This window comes from Myotis daubentonii, chromosome 9, assembly GCF_963259705.1.
Source record: "Myotis daubentonii chromosome 9, mMyoDau2.1, whole genome shotgun sequence".
Lineage (NCBI taxonomy): Eukaryota > Metazoa > Chordata > Mammalia > Chiroptera > Vespertilionidae > Myotis > Myotis daubentonii.
The window spans coordinates 78,288,288-78,303,287 of NC_081848.1; the positions used below are offsets into that span (position 1 = coordinate 78,288,288).

General features: G+C 65.5%; 1 protein-coding gene across 13 annotated transcripts in view; it reads right to left on the reverse strand.

Annotated features, from left to right (window-relative positions):
* The window catches only part of BRSK2 (BR serine/threonine kinase 2), a 50,321-nt gene extending 36,746 nt beyond the window's left edge, over nt 1-13,575 (reverse strand). For 9 of the 13 annotated variants that reach the window (XR_009454480.1, XR_009454478.1, XR_009454479.1 and 6 more), the window contains exon 1: nt 13,133-13,574. Coding sequence is in view for 10 of the 13 variants with exons in the window: in XM_059709789.1 (XP_059565772.1) it covers nt 13,133-13,226 (94 nt within the window). In the remaining 3 variants the exon portion in view is untranslated. Of the gene's footprint in view, nt 1-13,132 lie in introns of all 13 variants that reach the window. The other 4 variants (XM_059709781.1, XM_059709780.1, XM_059709779.1 and 1 more) reach the window with 1 other exon arrangement.
* Nucleotides 13,576-15,000: the final 1,425 nt, after the last annotated feature.

Sequence of the window (15,000 nt, forward strand, 5' to 3'; positions counted from 1 at the left end):
CAGGCCAGGCCACTCCCAGTCTAAGCCAGGTGTAGAGACACTTCCCAGAAGCCTCCGGGACTCCCAGCAGCCTCTGCCCCAGGGAGCAGGAGCTGCGGGTCACCAGACCCCAGAGGTCAGACACCCTCCATCCCTGCCATCCTTAAGCTCCTACCGGCACACTGCGTGCGCCCCACCCCAACACAGAACACAGGCCCCCTCGTCGGCCGGCCCGCTGTGGTCAAGCAGAGAAGGCACAGCCCACCGCTGCCTCCCTAGCAGCCTCATCACCCGGACACCCGGGAGGGCCAGCAGGGGGGCCAGGGAAGGGATGGAGGGGGGATGGCTGCAGAGCAGGCAGCCTTTCTGGTCTGTGCCGACACCTCCTGTCTCCCCCTTGGGGTTTCTCTGCAGGGGCGGGGCTGAGGGCCACCCGGCACTGTCAGATTTGGGTTTAGCTGAAATAAAACCCCAGTCCACATTTAATAGACTCTCTGCTAACTTGGTTTCCCCAATACTAGGATGGTCTCAGGTACCCCCTCCTGGCCCACCCCTGCGCGTCGGTGGGGGAGTTGGGGACATTGCCACAGCCTCTCCCTAGCTCCTTCCCGGAGAACAGCCCTCGGGGTGCCCTGGGCAGCTCTGCCCAGAGGAAGGGGTGGGCCCTGGGCCTCGATTTCCTCCTCTGAGCCACGGCACAGGCATCCCGACCACAGCTTCCGGAGCTGCATGTGGGGAGCACCTGACCTGGGGAGCGGGGCCGGGGGGGTGCGGGGCTCAGGGAACCCAGCGGCGCTGGCATGAGCTGGACACCGAGGCCTGGGCTGAATGGGCAGTGTGCCGGGCATTCCCTGTCTGGCCCAGGCTGGTCCTAGAGCCCAGGGCAGAGCTCGGTTGAGGCACCGAAACCCAGGGCTGCTCTCTGGGGGTGAACCCGACCCCTTTGGGCCCCTCAGCTGGATCTGCTCCCCAGACAGCCAGGCAGACACCGGCCCTGAGCCAGGAGAGCCGGCCATGCCCGGAAGGGCACCTGCGACGTAATCTCCAGCTGGGGTAATAATAGAATCTGCTTAGCGGGCAGTGGGCAGCTTGTTCAAAGGACAGAGGCAGAGGAGAGAGGCACCCGCCTGCCCACACCAGTCCTCTCGCTGTCCCCAGGAGGCCCGCCTGCCTGGAGTTGTCCCTGGTCACGGAGCCAGGGTGGGCCTGCCGCCTCTGCCAACTTTTTCCCTCTTTGGGGCTGGCAGTCAGGGGGCAGGGAGGTGGGACCAACATTACAAGGAGCAGCCCTTCCCCCCATATGCCAGCTACACACCCACACACAACCTCCGGCTGCGGCTCCCTGCCCAGAGGTCTCTGCTCTGTGCCCCAGGGCCTCTGCCCTGACCTCTTGACCTTCTGGCCCTGGACCCCGAGCCCCACAACCCACAGCACCCGTGGGCACAGGCCGCTTTATGAAGTCCTGAGCCCAAATGCCACCAGAGGCCACTTGTCCTGAGGCCACACATGCCAGAGAATCCTGCAGCTCAAGGACCCCCGCTCTGCTCTGCTCGCCCCATGACAGGATTGGCTGCCACCTGCCGGGCTCTGAGCAGGGCCTGGGGAGGCCCCGGCGCCTTGCTCCCCCAGCGCTCAGCCCACACCTGCTCCGCAGCCCAGAGCTGGCGGCCCCACCCATTTCTGGGGCTGCAGGCCCCTCTAGGGGAGAAGCCACGTGGCATCCAAGAGATGAGGTGCCCACATGGGGGTCAGTACAGCTCCAGTGGTGAACCCCTGAGGCCCAGCAATGGATCAGGGGCCCCAGGGCAGTGCGTGGGGACATGGCTGCCCACTGGACCCCTACAGCCTGCTGAGGGGCCAGTCACACAGTCGCCGAAGACAGCCCTCAGCAGAGAGACCTGCACCCTGTAGTCCTGCCACTGGTCAGACCGGCCCCGTGCCTCTCCTTCCCGAGGGGCTCCTGCAGTGGGCATGGGCGGCAGCCGGAGCCCCAGACCCGGCCTGGCCTGGCTGCTCCTTGGTCTCTCAGCCCAGGTAAGGACTGTCCCCACAGAGCTCAGCCAGCTTCCCAGAGGTGTCCCTCCCCCAGCACCAAGAGAGACAGGGCTGCTGAGCAGGCCTGAGTCAGCACAGAACCCAACGTGAGCCACCTGGGCCCAGCAGGCCACCTGACTTTGGTGACTCGGGATGCTGTGGGCCCTGGAGGGAGGGGCAGGGAGTAAGACTGTGAGGTCAGGGCCCAGGCCCCTTAGCCCCCGCCAGGCCCAGAGCATCTCTCGGACCCACAGGACTGAGTGTCAGGCTGGGTCCCCAGGTCCTGGCTTCAGTCTGACTCCCTTGCTGGCCATCTGCCCCCCCAACCTGGCTCCCAATGGGGGCAGTACCAGCATCACCCACAGTGACCCATGGACCAGGGGTGGCATGGGGTGGGGTGCGGACCAGCCACCTTCCTGGTCTCTGGGTGTGGGACAACTACTACTGTCTCCGATTGACCCATCTGGGCCCATGTCCCCCTCTCAGTCACCAGGGCAGGGGCTCAGCATGTGCACTGCAAAGGAGGTGGCACGACACAGGGCCCTGAGGTCAGAGTCCCAGGGCTGGCTGACCCCAAAGGAAGCACCCCACAGGAGGCATCAGGAAGGGTGGCGCAGACATGGGCCCATCCCCAAGGCAGGGGGACACCCTCCAGGGCACCCCTGCAGCCCCACCAAGCTGAAGGCACTTATGCCCTGGGGCCCACAGCCCTCATCCATGCAGACACCCCTGCTGCCCCCGGCATCGCTGGAGGGGCCCTATCTGCACCACCCTTTGGGATTTGGGGCTTTGAGTCAGCAAGCCTCCTATCTGAGATAAGCTTCCGCCTCAGAGAGAAGCCAGCACCAAAACCCTCAATGGTGTCCTCACACCCTCCCCAACAGGAAACCCTCCCTCCCCCAGCCCAGCACTTAGCCCAGGATGGTGATTTGGAGGTGGGAGGGTTGGGTGAGGTTGGCTCCCTGCGTCCAGTGCCCCAAAGCCTGGCCCACAGCTGGTGGTCCCTTCGGCCTCCCCAAGGCCATCCAGGGACATTCCCATGTTCTGCACAAACACCTGCATTTCTCCCACTTCAAGCATCAAGATCCCATAACAAGGGTCTCAGGAGTGAGCCGGGGGACCTGGCCCCATGGTGTGCCTGCCCCTCCCCAGGGAGACCCCAGGGTGCAGAGCACAGGCCCAGTGGTCAAGGCCTCCTGGGTTACTCTGTGCCACATGGCACCCACACCTCAGGCCCTGGCCCTCCCCTCACTCCCAGCAAGTCAGTGGCAGCCCCCGGAGAACTGGCCATTAGCTTCTCTTATGGGGCCAAGGTCTCCCGTTGGAGCACACCAGCGGGGTTGGGGGGACTTGGGCCACCACCAGGTGGCTTCCACCTCCCACCCCTCCTCAGCACAGAACCAAATCCACGGCGGGAGACAGGTGCGGGGACTTGCCACAGGTCTGCCCAGCTGCTGGGAGGTCTGAGCACCACTGTTCACACAGCCTCCCTCGCGGGAGCGGGAGCCCCAGACTTCAGCACAGCCGTGCTGGACAGCTCCCCGCCCAAGGCCCAGGCCTGCCCAGGAGAGGTGACAGGTTCTTCCCCAATCCTGAAGGCTTCAGAGAGGAGCTGCCCCAGCCGCATCCCCACATGCCTCCCAGGAGGTAGAGGCCACCGCCCTTGGGCCTGCACTGCTCTCCCTGGAGACCGGGAGGGCAGGAGGCTGCAGGCTGCCAGTGCGGATCAGAGAGGGGCACTCCCGGCAGAGAGAGCAGGGGTCCCAGGCTGCCTGGGCCCCAGCTCCCGCTCCGGACAGCCCCCTCGGTGTCAAGCCATGCTCCAGGGACACTGCTCCGGGTTGCTGCCCCCTGGCAGCCACCATGTACATGGAGGTGGTGGGCTTGCAGGTTAGCACAGTCCTAGCCAGAGAGCTCACCGTGAAATGCACACGCGGTGGGGCAGGGGGAGCATCTTCCCACTTAGCCCGAGCCCCGGCCGCAGGAAAGCAGCACATGCCGGGCATGAAACCCAACATGAGACACCTCGGGTAGCGTGGCCCAGGGGTGGGCAGGGCCGAGACCACCCGCCTGCGCTTGACCATCTCACGCTCTGTCCCTGCCTTTCTGCAGGGCCCCAGGTGGCAGTGAGCATGAGAACTGGCACTTGGTGAAAGGGCCACCATGTCCAGGGAGAGGCTGTGCGTGGAGCCGAGGACCACTGCAAAGTAAGGAAGGTCAGATGTACCAAGCACCCCAGGGGTCAGGGGTCAGAGGTCAGGAGTAAGGAGTGGGACAGGGCACAGTTCTTTCCACCTGGGGTCCTGCCAGCATCAGCATCTCCAGGGACACAGCAGATCCTCAGGCCCACCTGACCCGTGCCGCGGACGCCCTGGTGAGGGCCCAGGGCCCAGTCCCCGCGGTCCTCCAGGGGCGGCAGGCCCCCAAAACCGCCAGGTAGAGTGGAAACCCCCCATCTGGGGGGACTTCTGTGGGTTTGGAAATCGTGTTCAAGTCTCGGGGCAACGATGATGGTGCTGTGCTTTTTAAGTTTCTCTTAGACGCAGGCACCAAAATATTTACAGTTAAACATACCTGAGGTTATGGGCGGGGGGCGGGGGGGCGTGAAGGGGAACCGGCCGCATGTCCTGGGGCTGGGTGGGCACACGGGACCAGGGCCCTCCTCTCTCTGTGTCTGAAAATACCTGCATGCGAGGAAAGGAGACGCTGGGCCCAGGACAGCCTGACTGGGGTGCCAGAAACCAGGGTCCCCACCCCCAAAGGGCCCCAGGACAAAGGAAGCTGCAGGCCAGATGCAGTGAGAGGGGTCAGCCGGGTAGGGACACGGGCAGAGCAGGGCCACGTCCCAGGGCAGTGTGGCACCCTGTGGCAAAGGAAGAGGCAGGGAGCCCCTCACCCGCCCAGTGCCTTCGGGGAGGGGCCGCCATCTGTCTGAGGCCTTGGGACTGGGCCCCTCAGCAGGCACAGCTGGCCTGGCCCGGCTTTGCCACAATCCCCGCCCATCCCAGAAGTGAGCTCCATGTAAATAAACCCTGCACTGAGGGGATGAGCACACACCACTCACCTGGTTCTCCCTGCAGCAACCCTGACTGGGGGGGAGGCGGGGGGCATTCCAGGCCCCGTGGCCCACCTGAGACCCGAGGGTGACTCAGATCCCCAGCTCAGCCTCACCCACCATCGTGCCTGAGCTGGATGGGGAAACGGAAGCATGGAGACATGTGACCATCGACAGTGGAGTCGGCTCCTCACGGAACCCCTGCCTCAGGGACTCTGCAACGGGCTGCCCCAGGGACCCCACAGTCACACCGCTCTGTACTTTCGGGCTGACTCCTGGGGGGGCGGTCAGACTGGGCCTGGGATGGGACGGCCTATCCAGCTCCCTCCGGACTACGTGGGGCTGGCCCAGGGGCTGCAGAGGAAGAGGCAGAGGAGCCCCTCGCCCACCGGGACTCGGCTCCTCTCGCACCCTGAAGAGCAGGGGCCTGCCCCTCACACAGGCCTCAGGCCATACTCTCGCCCTGGGGCTCCCTGAGCTCCCACAGGCACCCACCAAGTGCCACCCAGGCTTCTGCCAGACAAGCGGGGGTGGGGCCAGCAAAGCCTGTGACTCCCAACCCAGGAAGGGGCTTCAACTGGTCTTGCCCACCTGGCACCAGCTTGGGGCAGTCACTCCCAAGGAAGCTGGACACACTGGGCCGACTGCCGATGGACTAGTCTCGGATAGAACGACTTACCCAACCCTGCCCTGCCCCACCCCACCCCGCCCCACCCTGCGGCCACCTCTGGCCAGTGCCTTTCCTGTCTCAGCTCGGCCCAGGAGAGGTCTCCTGCCCAGGGAAACAGCCAGCCGGGGCCCAGGCGGGCCTCCAACCAGGCAGCCCAGGCAGCGTCCCAGCGTCATCTAGTCCGGCCTTGTGGCCCATGCTCCACGCTGAAGCCGTCGGGAGGAGAGACCCTCAGGCTTCCAGACAGCCACCCCAGCACACAGGGACCTCCCATCCCAGGGCTTGGCCCAAGCCAGTGGCTGCCCAGTGGTTCTGGAGTTACCCAGGGCCATGGGCCAAACCACCCCTCACAGATGCCACATTCCTTGCCGGGCAGCCTTGCTGCCCCCACAAACGCCCACGGCACTGAGATGAAGAGGCAGCCTGACGTGTCTCCAGGCTCCAGCCACGTCACTCAGGCCACGCAAGCCATTCAGGCCGCCTCCCACCTCTGCCTGGGGGCCAGGAAGGCCAGCCCTGCCCTCGGGACTCTCCCACCCAGCCTGAACCCAGAGTGGGCGACAATGGTACAAGGGGCCCTGGGTGCCCCATCACTACGCAGGCCATGGGCCCCTGCTCCAGGGCCCTCCCTCGCCCCAGCTCACAGCCCAGAACCACAGGCCCAGAATCCTCCATTCACCCCTGGCCAGGTCCGCAGTCAAGGCCGGCACAAGATCCAGTCGGGGGCAGCCAGCCCGGGGTCCCTGTGCAGACGAGGACCCGGCAGCACCCTGGGGAAGCACCTCTGTCCTCGGAGGCCAGAACCCAGCCAGGATGCATGTCCCCAGGACATGTGCGGGGGTCTGTACGCATCGGCCTGCATGACCCTGGCAGTCCACCCAAGGGCGCTGTCCTCCCCAGGCACAGGGAGGAAACTGAGGACCAGCCGCGGCCTCCCGGGCTCCCAGGGATGAAACGCACACTCGGGGGAAAAACCCGGGAAGAAAGGGGCCCTTCTCTTGAGCCACTCCAACAGGGTGGGGGGCTCCCAGCTGCCGGCTCAGAACACTGGCCCTTCAGAGGCTGCAGAACAAGGCCTGGGCCGCCTCTCAGGGCCCGGCCCACACAATCCCGGCTTTGTCCCCAGCCCCAGCCCAGCCCAGCCTCCATCTTGTCCTGAGGCCGAGGCAGCTGGCCAGCCGGCACCCCTGGAACAAGGCCTCGGGCAGCTCGGCCATCCCTGGCCAGGACCAGGACTTCGGGCCCGGCTCACGGAGGCCACCCTGGACCTGCCACCCGGTGCTGGGACACATCAGCCACATGCAGGTAACAGTGGGGCTGACCAGGCCTGGCACCAGGGAGGGTCAGCAGATCTCCCACATGCAAGAGGATTTCCTGCAGAGGCCTGAGCAACACCAGGGACCCCCCCCCCCCCCACCTAGAGGAGCCAGGGGTCTCACCCTTCCCCCAAGATCCAGATGGGCCCTGACAGATGCCAGCTCCTGTCCCCTGCCGGACCCCAGGCACAATGGAGGTGCCCACATGGTTCCCAGCCATCAGAGCCTCACAGAAGCTGCAGGACACCCGGCCACACAGCTGTGGGCCTGAGGCTCAAGACCCCTCGGCCCCTGAGTGCAGAGCCCGGCAGGCAGTCCCCACACTGTGCCTCCAGGACCAGGACACAGAAATGCCCAGTGGGCTCCACGATGGCCACGGGGGACCTGGGCCCTGGCCAAGTGGTTGGAGGAGCATCCGGGGCCACAGGCACCTCCACTCCCCTCACTCCCTGTGTGGCCACAGGCCCTAGGAAGTGCAGCGTCCCCCCTTCAAGGAGCCCCAGGCTGCGGGGACAGTCCACCTCAGATGGGGGCAGGCAGAGGGCCCTGGGAGCTCCAGGTCCAGCCCCACAGGGGTGCACACAGTGGTCGGCCACCTCCTCTTGGTGCCGCCACCAGCTGAGGTGCTGACTTCAGAGCAGCCTGACCCTCTCAAGGCCTCAGAGAAGCCAGCTCTGTGTCCAGTGGCGTTGAAGGCACAGATGCTCTCCAAACCAGCGCACCATGCAACCTAGAAGGTGCCCTAACTGCTCCTTGTGAGCACTGGCCATAGACCCTCCCACTGTCCTCAGATGTGGGCAGCACAGCCAACCCGAGCTGCCCTCAGCATCCGGCCTCTGACCTGAGAGGGCCTGTCTGTCTGCTCCAGGTACACTTGCCGAGTGGGCTGCCACACAGGCAGGGAGGATGCCGACGGTGCTGTGACCTGGCCCACACCTGCCTCCTCCTTCTCCTCCTTCCTCTCCTCCCTGCTCCTCCCTTCCTCCCCCTCCTCTTACATTTTGTGGCCCAGGGGTCACCCCACAGACAAACACTGAGGGTGGCAAACAGGAGCAGAAACAACCAGAGAAAGGTGCGCCCAGCAGGGAAGGTGCATGCGCTTGGGCTCATGACCAGGAACCGGCCCAGGACAGGGCAGGGGAGACACTGGTGTGGGCGGCAGGAGAGCCCGGTGTCCTGCGACACGGCCCTCACATGCCCCACTAGTCAGGGAGGGTCCTGCTGGTGGGGGAGCACCGGGAGCCAGTCCTGGAGGCCCCAGTCCACACAAGCCACTTATGCTGGGCCAAAGCCATCAGCTACCAGCACGGTCGGGTGGGACCTGGACCTTCTCAGGCCCCAGGCCCGTGTGCCCTCCGCGCCAGCACAGTCACGGTGGCTGCCTGCCCAGCAGCATTCACACCTGGAGCCCCGGAATCTGCTGGGAACAGATGGCCCTTGGTTAGAACCTCCGGGCTGGGGCTGGGGCCGGGGTCGGCAGGCTTCATGTGGAGAGTGAGGGCCAGGCCTGGCGCTGCCTGTGCATGCGCGGTCGGGGGCAGCCGCTCTGGACGGTGCTCTAGACAGCTCTGCGCCCAGGGCACCTGTCAGGGCAGAGGCTGAGCACAGGTGACCTCAGAAGGCTTCTAGGTTCTGCCTGTGTCATGCAGGGAGCCCGGGGCCGGGCGGGGAAAATGCTAGTCCTCAGTGATTCCTGCGGGGAACCCACAGCTAAAGCTACACCTAGGCAGCACCTGGTTCTGCAAAGAGCAGTTCTCACCTCTGCCCGGGGCTGTGCCCTCTGCCTGGCAGGCCCTTCCTGGTATACAGGTCCCTGCAGAGCCTGTCCCCTACAGCCAGTGGTGAGCCAGGGGGGACCTGTGACAACTCCCAGATGCTCTGAGCCACCGCAGGCCACGTGGGCAGGGGCCACTCTGGGAACGGCGACCTAGGGCTCTGCCGACACCAGACCCTGCCTGCAGGAAACGGCCCATCCTTCGAGGCATGAGCCCATCACCCCGAGATTGACAGGGACAGCCCACCCAGAGCTGCCCCCTGCCCCCAGCAGAGGGTTCCTGGCAGAGAGCCTGCACCATGGGAGGAGGGCTGGAGCTGTGTCGTCCACTCAGTCACTGATGGGGTGCCGAGAGCACACAGGCCTTTCCCCACCCCCCACCCCCGCCCGGAGCACTGCCCACAGCGATTTGGGAAGAGGGTCCTGCTTCCTTGGACTTTCAGGCCCGTGCAGTGAGCAGACTGTGCCTTCCTTCCGTCCCCAAGGAGCTGCTGTCCTTGACCGAAGTGCTGCGTCGGAGCTGGTTTCCTGGCTTATAAAGTGGTTGGACAGACCGAGGGCCGGCCTGATGCACAGAGGAGCAGGCTCCGGGCTCACAGCAAGGACCAGCGTGACCTGCCCATGGCAGTGACCGTCAGACACCACAGGCAGTCCACACTCGGTCAGCGTTCACGGGCCCACGCATCCTGCTCTGTCCACGTTTGCCCCATACCCAAGTCCAGTCCACGCAGGAAGGCCAGCTCCTTCTCCTGGCCTCAGCACCCCCATGGCACCTCCCGAAGGACCCCAGCCAGACCCTGCCTCAACCCCACCCGGATACCTCCCCTCCCTCTGCTGCCTCTGCCTTCCCATCCAGCTCCTGGCCTTGGTCAGCCCAGGGTTGGCCAGACTCTCACTCTCACCTGTCTCTCCCCCAGGTCACCTGTTCCATCTTTACTGGCTCCCTCTACCCCAGGATTCCTCTCCAGCCTGCCTGCCACCAGCACCCCAACATTGATTCTCCTAAAGGTCTCCTGAGAACCTGGAGCGGGACCTGGCAGCCTAGGCTCTTCCCCCAGGCCCACCCACCGGCTTGAGAGCCCAGCCAGGTGAGCAACAGGGAGGCCTCCTCACTCCCATCTCTTCTCTTTAGCTCCAGTGATCCCTGAGCCCTGCTCAGCCCCCTCTCTCACCTCCTGCCCTCTGGAAGGTTTCCAAGGGTAGGCTGCACAATTTACTGTGGACCCCAGCTCGCAGAGCCTGCTGTCCACCCTCCTCTCAGGGGTCTACCACCTCCTCCCAGGAGTCCTCCGGGCTTACACCCACCCTACGGGAGCTGAGCCCACCAGGCTTGCTACACTCTGGTTTGGGCAGGACCGCGCCCTCCTCCACTTCTTGGGATTATAGGGATGGTGGCCTCACGGCCTAAGTGACACGCCCTCCTAGATCTGGTCGTGCCTGGGGGTGCTCCCATCCCCTGCCCCAGCTGAAGAAGCCTTTTCCGGATGTGGGAGAGGCCAAGCAGAGCCTTGGCAGTGGATTCCGCCCAGCACAGCGACGCCTGCCCCATCAGGCCCTGACGCCCATCTCACCACCAGAAACCACAATGGCCAGTGGAGCTTACATGGGGCTGCCTGCAGAGGCCACACCAGGCCACCGAGGACAGCTGTGCAGGGGAGATGGGGCAGAAGGGAGGTGACCCCACGACCACAGCCCAACCCCAACATGAGTGACAGAGCCCCTTGCTGAGCCGACGCTGCACAAGCCAGACGGCAGCACCCACCACCGCAAACACACTACAGGACAGACTGGACCCTGCCGGCCACCAGAGCAGCGTGCGGAGGGCAGAGGGCAGCAGCTCTGCCCTCACCTGCACTCCACACCAGGCAGCGTCCCCCACCCTCAGCTGATGCCCCAAAGGCAGCGTTTTGGGGACAAGCGGCGGGCTCACCTTCCAAGAGGCCCCGGCTTGGAACTGAAGGGCTGCGAGGCCCAGCTGCCCCAGGCCGCTCGCACCACCCGACAGCTCCCACTTTACTGGACTTGGGCCAAGACAAGGGGACTGAGGTGATTGTGGCCGTGAGACAGGAGAGCCAGCCTGGGCGGAAGGTGCTCACGCACAGTCCCCGCCAAGGGCTCCTGGCCCCCAGCTAAGGTCAGATGTTTGCCTCCGGAGCGAAAGGCTGGGCCTGGGAAATCGCAACTCTCTCGGCATTTGGCAAGCCTAGTGGCCAGGCCAGGCAGTCACATAAGAGGTGGCCCCATGTCCACCAAACTCCAGAGGACCCTTCAACAGAAGGTTCGGAGAGACGGGCACCAACAGTCCTCCTGGGAACCAGGCACTCCCGTCATCGGGGCCAGAGGGGACACAGGACTAACAGAGCCCCTGGGGTGGCCACTCAACTAGACCAGCGGGGGGTTTTCCTCAAGGGGGAGGCTGCTGGCTTTGTGCACCCTGGAGCTCTTTTCCAAACCGCACATGGTGGTGTGTTGTTGACACGCACACACACAGCACACCCTTTGTGTTCATTACTGTTAATTACAGTGGAGACCTCCTATAATTAACTGTGTGATGGTATAACTCAATGAAGAGTACGGGGACCAGGCCTACCCACGGAGGCCGGCACACGCGCTGTGTGTAATTCATCCCTGTCATCACTTACACGCTGATGTTTCCTTATAACATCTTATTGGTACAATAATTAGGTTATTTCACTGCCTCCCACATTGTGCGGCCCCAGGCCCCTCCCCTGCCGCGGATTTCACCAACTACAGCTGTTCCTCCCAGGAAACATGCGTAGTTTGAACTCCGTGGAGCCCAGGTTGTCTGCCACCTTCTCCTCTTCCTCCTCGAACCCAAGCCATGCCATCACCACTCCCAATGTCACTGCCCTAACTGCCAGGGACCCCTCGGTGCTTCAGCAGTTGGCACAGGGGTCTGTCTATCCAGGGTTTGGACCAGGGGCAGCCTCCACCCCAGATGCCCCATGCTCGCTGCTTACATCACAACCACTGCCCGCTGGAGAGAAAGCCGGACCTGGCCCACTTTCCTCCCAAACACCACCTTCCAGCTCCACCTCCAGGCCACCCTGGGGGGCTCTGGGAAGGCCTGCAGCACCCGGCTAGAGCAGCTGCCTCCCAGGCCCCCACCCTGCACGGGTGGTGGGCCCAGCCCTGTCTCACCCTCCTCCCCTGCCTCTCCCAGGTCTAACGGGCGTCCGAGTGGCAGGGAGATCACTGCCAATTGGACCTCTGAGCGCCAGGAGAGGCTCATCCTGGGAGAAGAAAGAAAATGGCTGAGCCCAGCTTCCCACAAAGCGACTCTGAACATCAGCCAGATGAGGGGACTGGCCGCCTGGCTGGGACCTAACCTGCTCCCTGGAAGCCAGAACCAGCCAGGAAGCCCCTTCTCCCTCCCACAGGCCCGGGTCAGGTCAGGTCTGGGAGGATCTACGGCCTGATCCTCGATGGGGCCCGGTATCAGCCTTTTTCCCTCCTCTGGGGAGCGCAGTGTCGCAGACGTTGCGAGCGGAAGCTGGGAGGGGAGAAAGGCGCTGTCCAGCCCTTTCAGTGGCGAGCACTCTTCCATTCCCACCGCGCAGGGAGGTCCAGGCCAGGCCAGGGAGGCTCCGCTGGCCCGCAGACCGCACCGGGCGGCCTCCCTACCTGCCCGCCACCCGGAGTTGGGGGTCGCGGCCGGGGGGCGCGCGGCCCGGGGCGCAGCTGCTCGGGCGGCACGCCTATTAGCGCGGCCGCGGCAGACGGCAGATGGGCGCCCGCTCGGCCCCCTCCTCCCGCGGCACAATGGGCCTGGTCGCTCGGGCGCACAATGGGGCTGCCGGGGCCGCACACCTGCAGCCTGGGCCGAGGGGCGCTGGCCGCGGTGCGTCCCCGTCCGGGCTGCGTGTCCTTGGGCCGCGCCCGGCCGACCGCAGCCACGCGGCCTGCGGAACTCCGAGGCGGGACCCGGCGTCCGGCCGCCCATTGTTCGCGGCCGCTGGCAGGATCTGGGCCAGGCCTGCAGCCCCGCACTCGGGGCGGCCTCCCTCCTGGGCCCCGCTCGGCGCGCCGTCAACACGGCCTCCCCGACCGCGGCGGGCCTGTGCGCCCCGGAGCCCTGGTCCTTCCCGGCGCCCCCCGGTCCTCCCGGATCCCCCGGCGCCCCCAGTCCTTCCCGGTGACCCGGTCCTCCCCAGTCCCGGTTCCCCCCAGTCTCCTCGCGGCGCTGCCGGTCCCCCTCGGGGCCCCAGGCCCTCCTGACCCCGGCCCCCAGGCCCCGAATCTCCCGGTTCTCCAGCCCCAGGCCTGGCCCTGCCCGCACGCACCTGTCTGCCCCTTGCCCAGCGTCTTCTCCAGCCGGTAGGGCCCCACATACTGCGCGTGCTGCGCTCCGCCGCCGTCCTTCCCCGTCGATGTCATCGCTCCCGGGCCTGGCGCCGGCGAGTGGGCGCCCCGGGCGGGCGGGCGGCGGCGGCAGGGAGGGGCCGCGTCGGTCCGCGTCTGTCCGTCCGTCTGCTGAGCCGGGTTGGCGGTGCCCGGTGGGCCGCGCTTGCTCCGCGCCCCCGCTCTTCCCCGCGCCTCCGAACCCGCGTCCCGCTCCGCAGCGGCCCGCGGCACTGCCTCCGCCTTTGCGAGAGGACCGGGCGGGCGGGGGCACTAGGCTTCCGCCGCCGCCGCCGCCGAGGCCCGCGCCTCGCGCCCCGCGCCCAGCGCCCCGCGCCCCGCGCCTCCAGCGCACGCCCGTCAGTCGGTCCGCGGCCGAGCAGACGAGCCGAGCCGAGCAGACCCGAGCGGACCCGAGCCCGAACGAGCGAAGCCCGCTGCAGAGGTTGCGGCTGCGAGTGGTTCCCCCATCGGCCAATCAGCGGGTCTGGCCAATCATCGGCGCCCGCGTCCGCCGCCCCCTCCTCCGCGCGCCCAGCCGCCGCAAGCGCTCTGGGGAGCTGGGACGCTAGGCGGCGAGTCCCGGGCGAGGTCCGGGCGAGGTCCCGGCGAGGTGGGGGCGAGTCCGAGGCGGGGCGGGATGCGGGGGGCTCCAGCTCGCCGCCCGGCCTGCCCACCTGCTCCTAAAGCGACCCCGGGTCGGTGCAGGCAGTGGAGCGGGGGTGGGGGGAGCGCGCGGAGCGGGAGCGCGCCGGGCCGCCTGGGCCAGATGAGGGTGGACCATCTGCAGCCCCTGTCTCCCCGCGCCAAGCCTGCTGGCCACGACCAACGGGGTAGGAAGGACTTGTCGTCCCCCCACCCCCGGGAATGGGGGCGCGTGGCCCAATCGTGACCTTGCGCCTCCCTGCGCTCCTGGCCCTCCTGCGCTCCGTTTTCTGGGGTATACAACGTGGCCAGCACAGCGAGGTCAAAGGACTCGCCGAAGTCACCCAGCAGTGGCCACCCTGGGGAGGCAGCTCTCAAGCCTTCGTGCAGACCCTTCTGTCGGGTTGGACGGTTGGGCCAGGGTGCAGGGCCACCGGCCACCGACAGCTCCGGAGAATCGTCTGCCGAGGCAGCCAAACCTGTTTCTTGTAGAAAAATCTTCCTTAAGCAGGTGCTGCAGAGGGTGGTGAGAGAGGAGAGGTGAGGCCGGGAGCAGGGAGCCCAGAACCCTGCCGATGTTGGGGGTCCCACAGCATTGGAGCCACTGGATTCCTGCACATAGCATGGGGTCTGCAGCCAAGTCCTTGATGCCAAGTTCCACCCGTGCGTTTTCTGCTGCGGCTCCACCTCTGCAATGCCAGCTGCGGACAGTCCCCTGCTCCAGCCCTCCCTTGGGGGAGGGCTGTATGAACTCCAGAATCCTTACGGAGCCCCACCTGGGAGGACCTGTTTGCATCTTTCTTGTCTGCCCAGGAAGTGGGGCTAGGCCTCAGAACAGCTGTCTGCTTGCTCCTCTCTGTCCTTGCGTGTCCCCGGGGCTATGCTAAGTGAGGAGGCCTCAAAGGTGTGCAAGCGCCAGTCAGGGTCCTTCCCTGTGTGGAGCTCATGGCACTAAAGGAGCAGTTCTCAACCTGTGGGTCGAACGACCCTTTCACAGGGGTCGCCTAAGACCATCGGAAAACACATATATAATTACACATTGTTTTTGTGGTTAATCACTATGCTTTAATTATGTTCAATTTGGAACAATGAAAATACATCCTGCATATCAGATATTTACGATTCATAACAGTAGCAAAATTACAGTTATGAATAAGCAACGAAA